Genomic DNA, 19,845 nt, shown 5'->3' on the forward strand with positions numbered 1-19,845 from the left:
ACTTGCTCTCTGTCTCCTTCTCTCACCCCTTCTCCCCTTCTTTCCCTAGCACTCTCTCCCTTTCTCTCTCTTTCCTTCCCCTGGTCTTCCTCACCCTTGTGCTCTCTTCTGGTAGTTTGCACCTTTTTTCTGTTCTGTCTTGCATTTGTAGTTGTGGAAACATCTGATTGTACCACGAGGACAAGTCCAGGGCCACTGAGTCGCCCAGCTCCAGGTGTTTTTTGCCCCTGGAGTTGAGTAGTGCAGCAGCTCCGACAGGACCATCCTGTTAATCCTCAGCGGCCCTGATTCTTGGAGACAGTGCCTTGCACATAACAGATGCTTACCAAAGACTTACTAAACTTGATTGGATGTCACAGAGGGCACAGCTAGTATTCCATTAAGATAATTATTATATCATTTCGTGCCTTCACGCCTTGTGTATAGAGAGTCTTGTTTTCTTCGGAAGCACATGGTCTTCCCAGTAAGACAGGAGGTGCTTGTGCCTAGTGGGTAAGTGCAGAGTCATGACAGTGATTCAGTAGTAGATTTGGTGTGGGGAAATGGTGTGCTTATTCCATAAAGAAATCCTAATTTGATTTTGTGTTTGATTTCTGTGGTGGGTGGGACTGTGCAGCCAACAAGGAGAGCCTGCCAGAACTGAGCACGGCTCAGCAGAACAAGCTGAAACACCTGACCATCGTGAGCCTGGCGTCAAGAATGAAGGTACAGCCCCGAACCCTTCCCTGTCTTCCTCCCCGGGCAAGGCTTAGCGGCATTCAGTGCGGGAACTCCCCACTACCCACAGCAGAGTCGTAGTGTAAATGCATAAAATTTTCTTGGCAAAGGACAAAAGAGAAAAAAGGTAATTAAAATACTGTTGACAATTACCCTCTCCTTTAAGAAAAAGATGCCCAGTGTTGATCGTAAATCAGCAGGTCTCAGTTCTGGTATGCCGTGGTGCCTCACATGGAGTGAGCATTTTGCCATTTTAATGTTCACACCATGTGAGACTGCGGTCTTAGATGTGGATTTTTCAGACAGCAGGGCACCTCAAGGCATATTAACCACTTCGTTTGTTGCTTAGTGTACAGTGAACTCTGCTAACATTGGAGGGAAGACTTGCTTTGTTGGACTTACTGAGCAGTAGATTTTTAATATGCTGCTTTCCTGTGGGGATTTACAAAGTTAATTATGCTAATTGGAATTTTTGCCTTTTACTGCTAGCTTGAGACCTGAACTTTCTGTGAGATGTCGCTCCACTATATCTGAGTTCTCGGCCCTGCTCAATTTAGAAGCAGCCTGGCAACCAGCTGCTCATAGTCATCAACAAAGAAGATCCAGATTTGGTTAATTTATAGTTGATTCGGCTCTCTGCCCAATCCCAGCCGAAGTGTCTATAAGTTCTTGTGCCTTTGAAAAAGTCGTTATTTGCATTTTCCCTTTGTGATTGAGCTTGAGAGGTTGTTTGTTCTTGCACTGCTGTTGCAGTTGCTGAAATCACCTTACCTGATCTAATCACAGATTTCTCATTCTCAGCCTGACATTTCAGATGGGAGGCCTATTTTGTTAGGAAATGAAGACCTGATGTTCTTCTTTTATTGTAATCACAGACTTCTTAAGTGTAGCAGAGTAGGAGTACTTAAAACTTCATTTCTACAGCCTGTCATTGTAAGCCCACTGCCGCCCCTGGATTTCAGACCTTTAGTCATAGAAACCCCCGCTAGATATGTTTGCTGTTACTCTCGTCTCTGTATGCATTTTCCTCCTGTTGGTTTCTGCAGATTTGGTCGCTGTATTAATTTCCAAACTAAAAGTAATGTGTCAGGACTTGCGGAAAACTGTATGTTTAGATATCCAGTTGTCCTGGAGTCATGCAGGATGTCGGTACTGCCCAATAAAGGGTTGTTGTTAGGAATTGACATTGGTGAGAGTCTGAGAAAACAGCTGTAAACTTCAGGATGACCTCTGAGCTGGCTGCCCTCACTGGCCACCCGCAGGTGGATGTATCGGCCTGCATGTGTTTTGGCCTGTGTTCTGCTGGGTAAGCCCGCAGTTCAGCCCCCAGTTCTCCTCACCAGCGTCTGAGATCGTTTGGAGTTTTGCAATGATCTGACATTTTATGTAAAGTCTGCAAGCTTCCAGAAGGTGGCAGAGTGCATATACTGAGTATTTCCCTTTCTCTTCTGGAAAGTCTTCAGGATCTCAAAGAGTTTGCTTCAGAGAATGACAGCTGAAGAGAATCTTGAAGAACACATTTCCAGAAGCTGTGGGTCTTGTTTGGTTTCCACCGGTCTTGCAGCTCAGTGTTCCATCTCTTATTGCCGTCGGTGCTAATAATTATCACTGTGCTGCGTTCCCTGTAACCCCGACAGCTGCTGACTGTGTCAGTATTACCTGCATTTCTTGAATGTTTGCCAGAGGTTTTTGTAAATGTCACATGGCCTTACCTGCAGTGCATCCCCTACTCCATGCTGCTGAGGGACCTGGAGGTGCGGAATCTCCGGGAACTGGAGGACCTCATCATCGAGGCTGTCTACACTGACGTCATCCAGGGCAAGCTGGACCAGCGGAACCAGCTGCTGGAGGTGGATTTCTGCATTGGCCGTGACATCCGAAAGAAGGACATCAATAATATTGTCAAGACCTTGCACGAGTGGTGAGGCTGAAAGGTGGAGGGGTTCCTTCTCTTCAGGGAGCGGGATATGTAGCCTCTGCTTGGGGAAATACAGTCTCTGGGTGTTAGCTGGGGCTGCCTGGGACCTGTGGCCTTGGGACGGTTAGCCAGAGAGTGAAGGGCTACATTGCTAGAGCTGTGTGGCAACAGCAATCGTTTCAGGCCTCCTAGTGCATTGGTTGTAAAATAGTTCTTGTCCTAGTGCAGCTGAGGGCTGTTCAGTGGTGGGCCCAGGGTTGGCACATGGAGTCTTTGCAGCCTAGCTGTATGATGCTGATCCCAGCTGTGTTGGACTCAGCCTCAGTTTGACCAGACTCAGGTGTTTAGTGTTGGGAAGATTCTTTGTGTAAGGGAGCCCGTGTTCAGCATCAGTAACATTGGGCTGGTGTTTATAAAACATGGGGAGGGATAGTGAAAACAAGGAATGGTTATTCTAAGTTGGAACACAGACTCACATGTGGAATATTTGATAACTATATTCTGGTATATTGAAAAAAGTGTGCACTCTATTTTAATAGAATCTGATGTTTGCAAGAGCTGTTTTAGGTTCTACAAGGGTTTGTTAAATAAGTTATTTAATTGATTTGGGGCTTATAAAGCCAGGTGGGTTTAGTAAGAAATAGGAGGTTTTAGCTGATTTTTTTTTTAATTTTTAATTTTATTTAATTTATTCATTTTAGAGAGGAGAGAGAGGGAGAGAGAGAGAGAGAGAAGAGAGACAGGGGGGAGGAGCAGGAGGCATCAACTCCCATATGTGCCTTGACCAGGCAAGCCCAGGGTTTCGAACCGGCGACCTCAGCATTTCCAGGTCGACCCTTTATCCACTGCGCCACCACAGGTCAGGCCTTAGCTGAGTTTTGAAGGAGGGCCAGGATTAGACCATGGTTGCAGGTGAGCACATGTTCCTAGGCAGGCTTGTGGCATTTCGGAGGTAAGGAATCAGAGTAGGTGAGCTTTGTACAGAGGGGGAGGGACATTATTTTTTATAAAAGAGATGAAGTCTCAGGCTTATATCCAGACAAGAATGTCCAGCTTTGACCCCCTGGGGTCTGATGCCTCCCCCACCCAAGTTTTCCTCACTTCAGCTACTATTGGACCCCAGGGCATGTGCTGCCCACCCTCACCCCAAGGTCTAGCTCAGGTGTGGTCCCAAACACCTTCCCTTTACAACCTCTGACCAAAGTAGGAGCTTTCAAAAGACTGTAAAGCAGAATAAATGGGAAATAAACTTAGAAAATACTGCCAACCTGAAAGTGGTCTGGCGTACACAATCCAGCTTTCCAATCCACTGAAGTTAGTTGTTGTATGCTGTTTCTGAGATGGCTAGCTATGTTTTTTTTCACATAGTCTGGCTTCCTATGTTTTTAGCCCACAATTATGTTTCTATTTAATGGTGCCATCCTAACCTACCCCAGGGTGTTTACTAGTACAGATTCTTAGAACTTGTGTTTCTTTATTGGAGTCCAGTTTGAAACAAAACTGGGTTGCAGAGCAGTACCAAAAATAGGGCAAAATGTTCACAGCTGTGAATCTTAAATGAAGGGTGTGTGGGTATTCATTGTACTATTTTTCAACCTTTTTTTGATTTAAACTTTTCAAAATAAAAAGTAGGAAAGTGAAAATGAGGAGAATGGCAGGAAGTAACTTAAACTTCTAAGGAAGGGGGCAGTCTTCAAAATAGATTGCTTTTTGCCAGATCAGTGGTGGTGCAGTGGATAGAGTGTCAACTTGGGATGCTGAGGTCCCAGGTTGGAAACCCTGAGGTCACCGGCTAGAGCATGTGTTCATCTGGCTGGAGCACAGGCTCACCAGCTTGAACACAGGATTGCCGGCTTGAGTGGGATCCTTGACATGATTCCATGATTGCTGACTTGAGCAAAGGGTCACTGGCTCAGCTTGAGCACCCCAGTCACGGCACACCTGAGAAGCAATCTATGAACAACTAAAGTGATGCAACTATGAGATGATGCTTTTCATCTCTTTCCCTCTCCTACTTTAAAAAAAAAAAAAAATAGGATGCTTTTAGAAAATATTTTTTGGCTCTGGCTGGTTTCTCAGTGAATAGAGTGTCAGCTCAGTGTATGGATGTCCCAAGTTCGATTTCTAGTCAGGGCACACAGGAGAAGTGATCATCTGCTTCTTCCCACCCCCTTCTCTCCCTCTTCTCCTCCTGTAGCCAGTGGCTCGGTTGGTGCAGCTGTGGCCCCAGGCACTGAGGATAGCTTGGTTGGTCAGCACATCAGCGTCAGGCACTAAAAATAGCTCAGTACCTGAGCATCGGCCCCAGATGAGGTCACTGGGTGGATCCCAGTTGGGGTGCATGCAGGGTTATGCCTCACTATCTTTGACCTAAAAAAAATTAAAATTAAAAAAAATTTAAGAAAAGAATAATTTTCTCTTTCTAGAAAAGTATAAAATTTCTCCTAATTCCTTTTATCTTACAATGTATGAAACTTTTCCATGGGATACAAAGGTTGGAGATTGAAGCGGTATTCTCAGAAACTACCCCACATCCTCTATGTTCGTCTCATGTGCTCTATGTTGAGAAGTGCTTGTTTTTTGGAAGGCGTGCGGGGCTGAGAACCCTGGCAGAGAGAGTGGTACAGAAAGACCCCTGTGAGGAGTTGGGGAGGGAGATACTGGAGCCTGGAGGAGAGCTCCCAGGCCTTTCTGGGCTCAGGACTTCTGGTTTCCTTTGTAGGTGTGATGGCTGTGAAGCAGTTCTGCTGGGCATCGAGCAGCAAGTTCTGAGAGCCAACCAGTACAAGGAGAACCACAGCCGGACTCAGCAGCAGGTGGAGGCAGAGGTGAGGAAGGGACTTCCTGCCCACGCGCCAGGGTATCCCTGTTTGTTCCTTCATCATGTGAGTCCTGTAGATGAAATAAGCAGTCACCAAACGCACTGGCTGAGTGCTGGGCAGAGGTGTCATGCGGTCTCTGTCCCCGGTGCTGTTTCCTCTCTGCTTACTGGTGGCCGAGAGTGAGCAGGCTTGGAAAGCAGAGAGCACTGTGATTCCTCAGTACACATGCACTTTGTGGCAGAAGAGCGAAAGAAATGAGTTTGAGTGTACCTTAAAGATGGGAGAGAGGGACGTGCCAGTCGGAGCTCTTCTTAGCTTTTTGCTCTAGAGCATGCACAAGATATCACCTTCCCTGGTTGAATTTGCTTTGGACAGCACTGCAGCAGATCTGATACGCCTCTTGAATTAATAAGTCAGTGGGGTGTCTGAAGTTGAGACACTAAATAAATTGCACAAAGTAGATTTCAGACCCCTACAGCCAGGTTGTGATTTTAGCAAGAAACATATCCAGGAAAACTTGCATGTATCTCTTTAACTTAATGGTGGAAACAGAACAGCTGTTTTGAAGAGTGGGCTATAAGAAAAAGAAAATTCAAATTCAGAGATCAACACCATCAGTGTTTTATTTTTTGGAAAAATAGCTAAGGACTGTGCAAAAGTTTTCTTTGAAGGGGTAAAATATTTGTATACTTTATTGTTTTTAGAAATAGATTTAAAATTATTGACGATGCTGTAGACTTTATATTTTTTAAGTGACCCATTATATATTTGCAGGTACATAAAAAATGATACCTAAAACCTCTTTACAATTGCAACAATCCTGCCTGACCAGGTGGTGGCACAGTAGCTAGGGTGTCAACCTGGGAAGCTGAGGACCCAAGTTCAAAACCCTGAGGTCATTAGCTTGAGTGTGGGCTCATCCAGCTTGAGCACAAGGTTGCCGACTTGAGTTGTGGGGTCGCAGGCTTGAGCGTTGGATCATAGACGTGACCCCATGGTTGCTGGCTTGAACCCAAGGTTGCTGGCTTGAGCAAGGGGTCACTTGCTCTGCTGTAGCCCCCTGATGAAGGCACATATGAGAGAGTAATCCGTGAACAACTAAGGTGCCACAACTATAAGTTGATGCTTCTTATCTCTTTCCCTTCCTGTCTGACCCTTCCGCTGCTCCCTTGCTCAAAAAAAAAATTGCAGCAATCCTAAGAAGTCAGTAAAATTTATTGAAATAAAAAGGGACAGTTTTTCCTTTCACTTCATTTTAATGTTTAATATCAACAGACTGTCTTAAAGATATGTACATTTTCTCTCAATTAAAAAGTTTATTGCTGGCCCTGGCCCGTTGGCTCAGAGGTAGAGCATCGGCCCGGTGTGTGGAAGTCCCGGGTTCGATTCCCAGCCAGGGCACACAGGAGAAGCGCCTACCTGCTTCTCCAGTCTTCCTCCTCTCTTTTCTCTCTCTCTCTCTTCCCCTCCTGCAGTCAAGGCTCCATTGGAGCAAAGTTGGCCCTGGGCGCTGAGGATGGCTCCATGGCCTCCACCTCAGGTGTTAGAAATGGCTCCCGTTGCAACAGAGTAACACCCCAGATGGGCAGAGCATCACCCCCTGGTGGGCATGCTGGATGGATCCTGGTCGGGCCCATGCAAGAGTCTGTCTCTCTGCCTCCCTGCTTCTCACTTCAGAAAAAATACAAAAAAAAAGTTTATTGCTAAGAAATAATTGGAGTTATAAAAACAAAGAAGATGGCTAGGAGGATGGTGGTTACGGTGCCCAGTGGAGGGAGGGGTGTGGTTAGGTGGAGCACGTGGGGCGTCAGGGCCCTGTCCTGCTGTTTGGTAGGAAAGTGTTCATTTCGCTTTCTTTAAATACATATGTGTTAAAACTTTTTGAAATGTGTGATATGTTTCACATTAAAAAAAGAGGAAAGGGAAAAAGTTTGGTGGATGAAATGCAAGTGAAGATAAAAGTGACACCTGGTTTTTTGTTTGTTTGTTTGTTTGTTTTTTTGTATTTTTCTGAAGCTGGAAACGAGGAGAGACAGTCAGACAGACTCCCGCATGCGCCCGACCGGTATCCACCTGGCACGCCCACCAGGGGGCGATGCTCTGCCCCTCCGGGGCGTCGCTCTTTTGCGACCAGAGCCACTGTAGCGCCTGGGGCAGAGGCCACAGAGCCATCCCCAGCGCCCGGGCCATCTTTGCTCCAATGGAGCCTTGGCTGTGGGAGGGGAAGAGAGAGACAGAGAGGAAGGAGAGGGGGAGGGGTGGAGAAGCAGATGGGCGCCTCTCCTGTGTGCCCTGGCCGGGAATCGAACCCGGGACTTCTGCACGCCAGGCCGACACTCTACCACTGAGCCAACCGGCCAGGGCGGACACCTGGTTATTGAGGACACTTTTAACCTCTCAGAGTGACACAGGCTGCAGCCTTTGAATTAATGGACATTTGTTTGTGTGCTGGTAGCCTGGACATCTGTGGAGTGACCTCAGAATTTGTTTGGAGCCCTTAAGATCAAATGTTAGCATTGGACGTCCTTCTTTTGTGTGATAGGGCATGAAGTGTTAATGGTATTTAATGAGTTTTATAAATCATATGACCAGAAGTGTGGCAGAGTGGGGCCCAGAATTGCAGCTAAGGAACGTGAGTGGATGTACTTCTCAAAGGGGGATTTGTGAAATTTTGATTTCCCCTGCTATGTTATATGTAGTCTTGAAAATAAAGCCTGTGTCCTTTTTGTCTTTGTAAGATCAGCTCCTTGTCCCGTGCCTAACCCATAGTAGTTGCTCTCATGTTTATTGAACTGAGTATTTCTGGCACAACCTTTAAGTGTATCAGTGTACTGTTCAACTCTGCACTTCATGAGCTAGAATGAAGTTATTTTGGATAGACACACACTCCCCTACATACTATTCATAATTGGTTTTTAACCTTACTTTTAGTCAAAGAAGTATGAATTACATTTAATTTAGCTTTAGTGAAAGACAAATACAACTATGGAAATAAGCCTGCCGCTTCTCTAATAAGCTGTATTATCACCTTCTTGAGTACTGTGGCCTCTATTCTGACTGGGAATTGATGTCTGAATGAATAGGAAGGGCTAATCACTGTGCCCCCTCCACTGATTCTAACCTGCAAATCAAACCCTTGAAGCCCACGAGGTTTGGAGGTGAAATGTGCCCATCTAAGTGGGGTAGCCTGCATGAAACAACCTGTTTGTAACCTGGTTGGAAGAGCCCGATCACTGCTGCTGCCCCCTCGACTGTTGCCAGTTGGTGGGCTTGGATTGTGGTGGTTAATCAAGATGAATGAATGCTACCAGTTTTAGAATTTTGATCAGTCCAAGTTTATTTTCAGGACCAGCGTCTTCTGATGAAAGAGGGTAGATGCGAACAGAGGTACTTTAGACACTTGGCTCATGTTGAGGCACGACCGGTTCTTAGACAACAATGTGGACTCTTAAATTAGAGTTGTTTTTTTTACAAAAAGAGCCAGGACTCATGGATCTGTAATCAGTGGCTTACTGATGCAAAACACAGCTATGGATCCTCCTGCTGGCAGAGCCTGCTGGCACCACCAGGTGGCACAAGGATTAGATTAAGTTAGAGAGGAGACATTTGAGGAAAAGTCTAAAGACACCTTCAATACCAACTCCCCCCCCCCCCCCCCCCAGCCTTCTGATTTAAAAAATGCAGAGACTCTGGACTAGACCAGTATGAGAAGAGAGGGGGCATGGGCACAGCTAAAGCCTGGCCAGTTTTTCCTTTCGGCAGATGGTGATCAGGCCTGTGAGCCAAGGGTTCTGGCAGCCCCAGCACAGGCTCCCTGGTGTCTGTTGATTAGAAGAGAAAGGAAGTCTAAAGAACATGGGTACTTCCGCCATGTTCTGTGGCGTTTATGCTTGTGTTACACTTGACCGACGGTTTTTAGCCATTCTGTCAATGGAGTTGGTGATCTTTTCTTAGTAGTCCTTAAATTAGATTGCTTTTCCTCAGAGGGAAATACTTGATGTTTCCCCCCCAAAATCTTATAACAAGTAACTTCCTTTTGGTGAGTTGTAGCTTCATGCGCCTTTATTCTTACTGAAGTCAGCTTCATCACTCATTATCTAAGAATATTCTCTTTTTCCCACCTTCTGCAGAAATAACATATTAATTAGTTACCATTCCAGTGTACCTGGGGGAAATAGAACAATACAATTGTCAGCTGTTTTGTTATCTCTGGGCAAATGCTCTGGAGGGGAGGGAATGGTTGGTTGAAGCATCACAAAGCACCTCCTCGTTGATACTTGGTTTTGGAGCATGTCTTTATTCATATTTGAACATGGATATGTCTCATGTTCTGTGGAATGTTAATATATAGCTATGGCTACATTTACAAATTAGGCTTTGTTCGAGTCACATAGGTAAGAAAGCGTAATTGGGCAAAGTAAATTTTGCCTTCCATGACATAGAAAACCCCCCAAGAGTGAAGTTAGCGACAGTCCTGAGGGCCTGCTGGCTGTTGGAGTGCGGCAGCTGTGTCCCCTGCTTCCTTCTGCAGGGTGCTCTCTCCTCCCGCAGCTCTGTTCCGTCCGGCACCGTACTTCCTGTGGTCTGCCCTGGCTTTGTCTCAGAGCTGAGAGGTTTCCCTACAGAATTTTGCCTGAACATTTAAGGTCTAGCAAGCTGGGCTGCAGATTTGTCAGGTACAGTCCCACCTGAACGTTCCTGGGACCCACGTTTTGAAGGGCTTGACACGCTCCCGGTCATCTCGGATAACCTGGGGAACAAGTTCTTTCTCATTTTCTGTTGCATGAGGTTTTAGAACTGTTTCTATATATTTCTGCATCGCTGATTCCAAATCTGAAATCCGTTTTTTGGTGCATGCTCTATAGTTTTTATGCAATTTTAACTTCTTTTTGTTACAGTTGATGGCATGCATTGGTTTTTAAATTGGAGTTAAAGGGCAATGACTCTTGGATTGAACATAACCACAAGGCAATTAATGTTTACAAACATCACTTTTACATAATTGTAGTTGTTTTTAAATGTAAAAAATTATCTGATAAAACACCCTCTTATTTTGTTTTAAGGTTGAATCATGGTTTCTTCGAGTAGGCGTAAATGTAAGAATAGTCCTGACACCTTCTGTTATATATGTGGCTGTTACACACTTCAGCGTCAAAGGCGCAATATTTATCATTTGTGACACATGCATATATTGCCTATTTTCAAGTTCCCCTTGAGGATCAAGACAAGAATTGGGCTCCTCCTATTGTGTGTTATAATTATGAGGAAATGCTTCGTGCTGGACAAAAGGAAAACGCAAAGGAATGCCTTTTGGTATTCCCATGGTTTGGCGTGAACCTAAGGACCATAACAGTGACTGTTATTTCTGTCTGATCCATACAAAGGGCATCGGCAAGAAAAAACGTCATATGACTGAATATCCTAATATTCCTTCAACAATATGATCTGTCCCACACTCTGAGACACTCCCAGTTCCAGTTTTCAATGGTTTTATTTCTTCTAAGGACAAAGAAAGTGAACATGGTGATCAAGTATATTTTGATAAGATGCATGAGGAAATGGTTGTAGAATCTGAAGGGTCTTCTGATGCCAAGCAGTCATTAACCTCTCAGCAGTTTAGCCAACCTGAATTGAATGACTTAGTAAGAATGACATAAAAATTGTCCTCGACTTACTGAAGTATGAGGTTCATAACTGGATCATTTGTGTGGATCTTAAAGTGGTAAATTTCCTGCTAGGACAACAGAGAGGTTTCACAAAGTATCCTTGCTTTCTGTGTTTGTGGGATAGCCGAGCTCGGGAGAAACACTGGACACAGAAGGAGTGACCCAAACGTGAAGCTCTGGAAGTAGGGATGCAAAATATTGTGAATAAACCTGTAGTTAATCGAGACAGGATCATTTTTCCCCCACTTCACATCAAACTTGGCTTAATGAAGCAGTTTGTTCAGGCTTTGAATAGAGAAAGTGAATGCTTTCAACATATTATTTCTGCTTTACCTGCCTTGTCTTTCGAGAAGATAAAAGCAGGTGTATTCCATGGACCGCAAATTCGAACTCTCATATGTGATGAAGAATTTGCTGGGAAGATGAATAAGGAGGAGAAAGCAGCATGGCAGGCAGTCTTTTGTGGCAATTACACAGAACTTCCTTGGCAACAAAAAAGCAGAAAACTATGAACTTCTGGTTCAAAGGATGCTGTTGGCTTTCCGCGACATTGGATGTAACATGAGCGTTAAGATTCACTTCCTGAGCCTGACCTGTGGTGGTGCAGTGGATAAAGTGTCGACCTGGAAATGCTGAGGTCGCCGGTTCGAAACCCTGGGCTTGCCTGGTCAAGGCACATATGGGAGTTGATTCTTCCAGCTCCTCCCCCCTTCTCTCTCTCTCCCTCTCTCTCTCCTCTCTAAAAATGAAAAAAAAAAAAAAAAAAAAAAAAGATTCACTTCCTGAACAGTCACCTTGATAAGTTTCCCAAAAGTCTTGGAGCTGTTAGTGATGGCAGACTACTGCTGGAGCATCAAACGAGATTGTCCTCAGCAAGTACACAAATGCAAGAGCTACAAATGCAACTTTTTGCCTGAACAGAATTTAAATAAGTTTTGCCTAAATTTTATGATTAAAGTAAGTGTTTTAATATGTTCTATTTCGAAATTGTAGACAAATTCTGATGCAATCATCTTTTATTAGTGTATTTACTGCATTATATAAATTATTATATTTTCACAAAGATGATGCCCAAGAAGACATTCTACTTCATTGTTAAACTAAATGTTGAAAATTTTACAATAAGATGAAAACCTAAAATCTTGAATTGCAAAAAAACTGTAGCTTACAGAGAAAAACTAATGTTAGATTTGAGATCAGCACGCTCGAATTAGGTAAGAACAAGTGGTGGTGTGGATGCAACAAAAATTTTGTTCCTCATTGTAATGGGACGGGGAGCCTGTGAGCCAGGCCACTCAAGGAAGAAAATGAGGAGGGACTGAGGATATTTAGGCCAAAGAAGATAAGTCTATGGGGGAGTGTTTGTCATCGTTTGAAGTGTGGCTCAGTGAAAGTGGAACTAAGTGGACTTCTCAAGATTGTTTCATGAGGCCAAAACAGATTTACTTGGTGGGCCTACCTGGGCAGCCACTCTTGAATCCCCAAAAGTGGTATCTACGGTGAGACCTGCTCAAATCTTGCAAGAAACTATAGTTGTCTCTTAACTCCACTTCAGTTACGGGAGTCCTGGGTAAAGCAGTCACCTTTGTGAGTTCTGTGTGTTTAAAATGCTAATGATCTAGCTGACTTGAGCAGGGCATGTCTGTAATAGAACCAGTGTGAAGCAGGCTGTGACGTGGTGCAGGATGAGGGGTCTCATTTCTTAGGCTAAGAGGCACTTGCACAAGAAGCCCGGCTTCTCCATGGAGGGCTGCCTTGCATTTGTCAGTAGGTTACTGGAGGAGCTAGACGTGAACATCACAAACGTGGACACCATGGCTCCAAAGCTAGCCCAAGTCATCTGAGGTCTCTATAAAGAGAAACACCAGTTGTTTTCTGACAGGCTTGTAATGACATATTCAACAGAAACACGTGTGCAAAGGATAAAAAATAGAACCATTATTTGGGGATTCATTAAAAATTCATTTCTATTATGCATTCATTATGAGACTGTCAGTAATTCTAAGATACTGTTGAATAGAATGAAAAAGAGTGTTTCAAAGAAGAAAGTAAAGCTCAGTTCTTGTAAGAAAAAGTACATTCTCTTGTAAAGGACTTATATAATGAAAACTATAAACCATTGTTAAGGGAAATTGAAAAAGATATAATGAGATGGAAGAATATACCTTGTTCTTGGCTAGGAAGAATAAATATAATCAAGATGGCTATATTACCCAAAGCAATATACAAATTTAATGCAATTCCCATCAAACTTCCAATGACATTTTTTAAAGAAATAGAGCAAAAAATCATCAGATTTATATGGAACTATAAAAAACCCCGAATAGCCAAAGCAATCCTAAAGAAAAAGAATGAAGCTGGGGGCATTTCAATACCTGACTTCAAACTCTATTATAGGGCCACGACAATCAAAACAGCATGGTATTGGCAGAAAAATAGACACTCAGACCAATGGAACAGAATAGAAAGTCCAGAAATAAAACCACATATCTATAGTCAAATAATTTTTGATAAAGGGGCCAACAACACACAATGGAGAAAAGAAAGCCTCTTCAATAAATGGTGCTGGGAAAACTGGAAAGCCACATGCAAAAGAATGAAACTGGACTACAGTCTCTCCCCCTGTACAAAAATTAACTCAAAATGGATCAAAGATCTAAACATAAGACCTGAAACAATTAAGTACATAGAAGAAGACATAGGTACTCAACTCAGGGACCTCGGTTTTAAAGAGCATTTTATGAATTTGACTCCACAGGCAAGAGAAGTGAAGGCAAAAATTAATGAATGGGACTACATCAGACTAAGAAGTTTTTGCTCAGCAAGAGAAACTGATAACAAAATAAACAGAAAGCCAACTAAATGGGAAATGATTTTTTCAAACGACAGCTCAGATAAGGGCCTAATATCCAAAATATACAAAGAACTCATAAAACTCAACAACAAACAAACAAACAATCCAATAAAAAAATGGGAAGAGGATATGAATAGACACTTCTCCCAGGAAGAAATACAAATGGCCAACAGATATATGAAAAGATGCTCATCTTCTTTAGCTATTAGAGAAATGCAAATCAAAACGGCAATGAGATACCACCTCACACCTGTTCGATTAGCTGTTATTAGCAAGTCAGGTAACAGCAAATGTTGGAGAGGCTGTGGAGAAAAAGGAACCCTCATACACTGTTGGTGGGAATGTAAAGTAGTACAACCATTATGGAAGAAAGTATGGTGGTTCCTCAAAAAACTGAAAATAGAACTACCTTATGACCCAGCAATCCCTCTACTGGGTATATATCCCAAAAACTCAGAAACATTGATACGTAAAGACACATGCAGCCCCATGTTTATTGCAGCATTGTTCACAGTGGCCAGGACATGGAAACAACCAAAAAGCCCATCAATAGATGACTGGATAAAGAAGATGTGGCACATATACACTATGGAATACTACTCAGCCATAAGAAATGATGACATCGGAACATTTACAGCAAAATGGTGGGATCTTGATAACATGATACGAAGCGAAATAAGTAAATCAGAAAAAAACAGAAACTGTATTATTCCATACGTAGGTGGGACATAATAGTGAAACTAAGAGACATTTATAAGAGTGTGGTGGTTACGGGGGGGAGGGGGGAATGGGAGAGGGATAGGGGGTGGGGAGGGGCACAAAGAAAACAAGATAGAAGGTGACAGAGGACAATCTGACTTTGGGTGGTGGGTATGCAACATAATTGAACGACAAGATAACCTGGACTTGTTATCTTTGAATATATGTATCCTGATTTATTGATGTCACCCCATTAAAAAAATAAAAGTATATAAAAAAAAAAGAAAAAAAAGAAAAAGTACATTCTTGAGGAGAATCAGTCCTGCATTCTTAGCCTCTGGATTGGTTGAGGGTGACAATTCTCTAGTTGACCGATGGTCTGCATACTGGATGTCAGGTGGTCTGGATAGAGGACGTTCTTCCTCAGTCCTTCAGGGGGCAATCAGAGTGATATCCAGGAATTGATCTATATCCAGGCATTGACGCAGGACTGGAGAGTTCAAAAGTTCAAGTTCCCAGACTAGTTAAAGCAAGAATAGAATTGTTTCTTCAGGCCTCAACCTACTTGATTTTAGTAATTTAACAGCTTGATGGTGGTGACTCCAGTATATTTCTTCATTCTGTTTCTCAGTATATTAAATGAAAGAATTGGTAGAGAAAACTATTTGTAGTATAAGCTGATTGTTTAATAAAAATTAATGCGCCTGACCAGGCGGTGGAGCAGAGAATAGAGCGTCAGACTGGGATGCGGAAGACCCAGGTTCGAGACCCCGAGGTCTCCAGCTTGAGCGCGGGCTCATCTGGTTTGAGCAAAAGCTCACCACCTTGAGCCCAAGGTCACTGGCTCGAGCAAGGGGTTACTCGGTCTGCTGAAGGCCCTCAGTAAAGGCACATAGGAGAAAGCAATCAATGAACAACTAAAGTGTCACAACACGCAACAAAAGAAAAACTAATGATTGATGCTTCTCATCTCTCTGTTCCTGTCTGTCTGTCCCTGTCTACCCCTCTCTCTGACTCTCACTCTGTCTCTGCAAAAAAAAAAAAAAAAAAAAAAAAAAAAAAAATTAATGCATGAACAACTTGAGGAAATAAAGTCAAATGGTGTTTATTAGCCAAGATGAAATTAAGGAAACTGTATTTTTAATAAGCTGTTTTGCGAAGTGGGAAAGATAGGCATTTGCTTGAAAAGAGACCAGTTTTGGAAATACAGGCCTTGTCTTTCTAATGTTTTGTTTAGATACAATCTTGCCAGCTTTCGGGGAAATCAAAATAAATTCCCGCAGACAGTGTATCCCAGGTACTGAACATACGGGCATGAGTCTTGTTTTCTTTCATTGTCTTAATGTATATTTTTATTTAATTAATTTATTTATTTTACAGAGACAGAGAGAGAGTCAGAGAGAGGGATAGACAGGGACAGACAGACAGGAACGGAGAGATATTTATTTTTAAAAATATTTTATTCATTGATTTTAGAAAGTAGAGAGGGAAGTGGGGAGGAGCGGAAGTATCAACTTGTAGTCATTGCTTCTTGTATGTGCCTGGACTGGGCAAGCCCAGGATTTTGAACTTTCAAACTCAGCGTTCCAGGTCGACTCTTTGTTCACTGCGCCACCACAGGTCACACCTTAACGTATATTTCTAAATTGCACTTTTATAAAAGGATTTTTTATTTACTAATTTTACAGAGAGGAGAGAGGGGGGTGTGGAGTGAGAAGAATCAACTCATAGTTGCTTCACTTTAGTTGCTCATTGCTTGTTTCTTGTATGTGCCTTGACTAGGCAAGCCCAGGGTTTTGAACCAGTGACCTAAGCATTCTAGGTCGATGGCTTTATAGGCCAGGCAAAGTTGCAGTATTCTTTAACACATTGGAAATCAGAGGTGATTGACATGTAAAGAAATAAACTTACCATGCTGTGAGCTCTTGTTAAGATCTTAATTTTCTTCTAAATACTTAGCATCAAACTGGAGAAGCTTTGGAATGTTTTTATAAACATCTATTTTATAAAGCATTGATAACTGAAAAACACATTTCTCAGTCTCTCCTCCCAGGGCATCAGAATATACCTTGAAATAAAGCAAACACAAATATCCCTTATAAGAGAAAGAGTGGCAAGCTGTCCACTTGCGCCAGCCTTTTCGCTCACTGTCCTGCCACGCCACTCCAGGCCAGGCCAGGCGCCAGTGAGCCCGGGAGGGGGTCTGTGACGGTACTTCCTGGCCCGCGGGGTGCTGGTAAACCCAGGCTGGACTTAGGCAGCCCTCTGTTTCCTCTCTCAGCCCACAGTGCTGCTTTTAGAAAGGTGGTGGTGGTGATAGAATGACAGCAGTTTGGGGCATGGCCGTTCCTGTATCTCAAAACAACCAGAATCGAAACCAGAAATGACCTCCAGTGTAGCTGAGGCTCACCCTGTAGGCGACAGACCTCCAGGCACCTGGTTTTTGTCTCCCTCTTAGCGTTGTGTGGGCTCTGCATTTGAACTGTCACTCAAGCTCTGCTACTCTGTTGAGCACCTTTGACCCTGACGGCTCTCTTCTCCCTCCCTAGAAAACCAAACCTGCTTCCCAGCGAACGTGGAATCCCCCTTCACTTTCTCACCATTACCATGTACCACCTTCTTCCGCACCCCCTTCTCTTTTTTCTGATGATTGAAAGGAACACTAATGCTCCCTCTTCTGCTGTTCCTCTTCCCAGCCTCTGAAGGGCAGGGGCATCGGGTCCATTAGAGCTGGCGTTGGGGAGTGTGTATCCTAGTAGGCATGGGCTGGGTACGGTCACGTCTCAGAAGGCGGTACAGCAACAGCTGCGAACTATGTGCAGACTGATCTGAAAGCTCACTGGTAGGAACATGTCCTCTGCAGATGTTCACAGCAGTGTGCAGCGGTGCATACAGAAGGCTGTCGTGGGAGCTGCGCACAGGTGGACAACAGACGGGGACTCACGTGAGACTGCGAGCACTCCTAGTAGAATGGCACACATGCCACGGAGGGCCTGTTATCTGGCGTGGGAAACGTTCAGGAGCCGCTTACAGATATTTGAGTGCCTCCTTGTCAAGTGAAGAAAGGGATTCTGAAAGCAGTGGTGTGACGGCATTTTGCCAGGGTTTTGACTACAGTTTCATCATTTATCGCTTTGTTGGCTCAAGTTTGTCCTGCAGTTAGTTTATTCAGGAAGGGGTTGGGGAGCTGTATCCCCGGAGTTGTGAAAATACTTGGTGTCATAGATGCATAGCTGCAGCTGGTTGAGCCTAGACTTATTGGTCACCCTCTCTGCTTCTGCGGCCGTTGTATCCGCTGCTTTGTTTACCGTTGGTGTCGTGCCTCTGCCCAGAGGTCTGCTCTCACATGGCTTTTCTCTCTTTTCAACTAAGCACGCATTCATTCCACGTTTTCGCTTGACTCATTCCCAGGTATCTCCCACGAGGAGCCCCTGCTTGCTTGTCCTCATCTGGGTTTCTCAAGATAATTTCCGATTTTCTTGCGGAGGATTCTGGCTTCTTTCCTCGGTGGCCCCCACTATAATGAGGACGCGTTTTGGTGGGTTTTTGGTGTTTATCGTCTGAGCACAGAATTCTGTCTGTCCCCAGGTTACCAACATCAAGAAGACTCTCAAAGCCACCGCGTCCTCCTCGGCTCAGGAGATGGAGCAACAGTTGGCCGGACGGGAGTGTCCCCCTCACACTGAGCAGAGGCAGCCCACCAAGAAGATGTCCAAAGTGAAAGGTCTGGTCTCCAGCCGCCACTAGGGCTGGCTGGGGCAGCTGGCACTCACCAGGCCTGGGTCAGGTGTGGAGGGGACAGCAAGGGCCTATTTCCTCCTCTCTGCCGTGGTGAGTTCCAGACCTGCCCGCCCCGCACTGGCGCCCCCCACCCGGTTGGTACTGTTTCTGAAGAACCGTTAGCTCCCGCCACTTCCTCCTCCCCAGTTGTTCCCTGCAGACTCAGGGGCTCCACTGATGCCATCCCAGCAGGGTCCGACACTGCCCGCGTCCCTCCAGGAGGTCTCGTCTCTGTTTAAGGGCTTGTCTTCCTCCCAGTTTTTCTTTTTGTTCCATGTCGTTTTGTCAGGCTGGTCACAGCCAGAGGCAGCTTTATCCGGCCCACAGGGCTGACCGCGAAGGAGACTCCTCTTTGAGTGAGGAGGGGACACTCCTTCCCAGGCCATGTCTCGCAGTCCCCACAATGGTGCAGGCACCCTCTAGCCAGGAATCAGAAAGCTTTGTTTCCCCTCCTGCCTCGTCCCTCGTGAGTGGCTCCGAGCAGGCCACGGAGGGAAGCCGTGAGGCTGGGCTGTGTTTACTGAACCTGTGGGTTTCCAGCCTCGTCAGCCCAGCTCCAGGCGTTCATTGGTTGGGAGCTTGTGCTGACTTAATGTCTGGCATCTGAGCCCCAGTGGAGGGTCTGCCCGCTAGCAGAAGCCTCTTCCAGCTTGGTGTTTCCGGCTGCCTCTGACTCCTCGGCCTGGGTTTTGGTGTGAAGGCCCAGCTGCCCCGGAGCTGTGTGCCAACACTTGCTCTCCCGAGACTTTGACTTGCTCCCGGCCGCGCCCACGGCGGGGGTGATGGTGCCCAGGCCCTCTGGGGAAGGACCTGTTGCTGCTTCTGTCTCCCTCTTTCCACCCCTCCTTGGCTCGTGGCCCAGAGCCCTCGGATGATGGCATTCTCCTGGCAGAGAAAAGGACTTGACTAGCCTTTCTGAACTTGAACAGTTTCAGGTTATATTTTAATTTTTTTTTGTACAGGTTCTGATTCTAATACATTTCAACATGCCTTTCCCCCCTCGTGTCAATGTTTGTTGTAGACCAATTGCCGGGATTTGTCACCTGGTTGGAGGGTGATGTGTGTGTATGTGTGCGTGTTTTTTTTTTTTTTAAGGGGAAGTGGAGGTCTGGGCTGACATTAAACTTCACTGAGGGAAAAAGCACATTTTTGAACAAAAATGACAAGAGTAGGTGTCCTGTGGCGATCGGGGTTGCGCAGGGCGGGCAGGGAGAGGCTGCGTCTCCGTGCCCTGGGGGCCGCTGGCGGGGTCCTGCGTGCTCAGCTCCTGCCTGCCGCTCATCAGATGTTAACGAAGTTGTTCTTGTTTCCCCTTTAAGCTGGTCCGTGTGCCCATACAATGTGTGCAACGGGAGTGTTTAATTCCCAGAGTCTGTTTCATGAAATCCC

The 19,845-nt window shown here is 44.9% G+C and overlaps 1 protein-coding gene across 3 annotated transcripts in view; it reads left to right on the forward strand.

Annotated features, from left to right (window-relative positions):
- The window catches only part of COPS7B (COP9 signalosome subunit 7B), a 35,937-nt gene extending 16,486 nt beyond the window's left edge, over window positions 1–19,451 (forward strand). For all 3 annotated transcript variants that reach the window (XM_066345484.1, XM_066345486.1, XM_066345485.1), the window contains exons 4-7: window positions 617–705; window positions 2,436–2,638; window positions 5,358–5,463; window positions 18,265–19,451. In XM_066345484.1, coding sequence (XP_066201581.1) covers window positions 617–705; window positions 2,436–2,638; window positions 5,358–5,463; window positions 18,265–18,423 — 557 coding nt within the window. In that variant the 3' untranslated portion in view covers window positions 18,424–19,451. The remainder of the gene's footprint in view (window positions 1–616; window positions 706–2,435; window positions 2,639–5,357; window positions 5,464–18,264) is intronic.
- The last annotated feature ends 394 nt before the right edge of the window (window positions 19,452–19,845 follow it).

The sequence above is a fragment of the Saccopteryx leptura genome, chromosome 7 (genome assembly GCF_036850995.1).
Source record: "Saccopteryx leptura isolate mSacLep1 chromosome 7, mSacLep1_pri_phased_curated, whole genome shotgun sequence".
Classification (NCBI taxonomy): domain Eukaryota; kingdom Metazoa; phylum Chordata; class Mammalia; order Chiroptera; family Emballonuridae; genus Saccopteryx; species Saccopteryx leptura.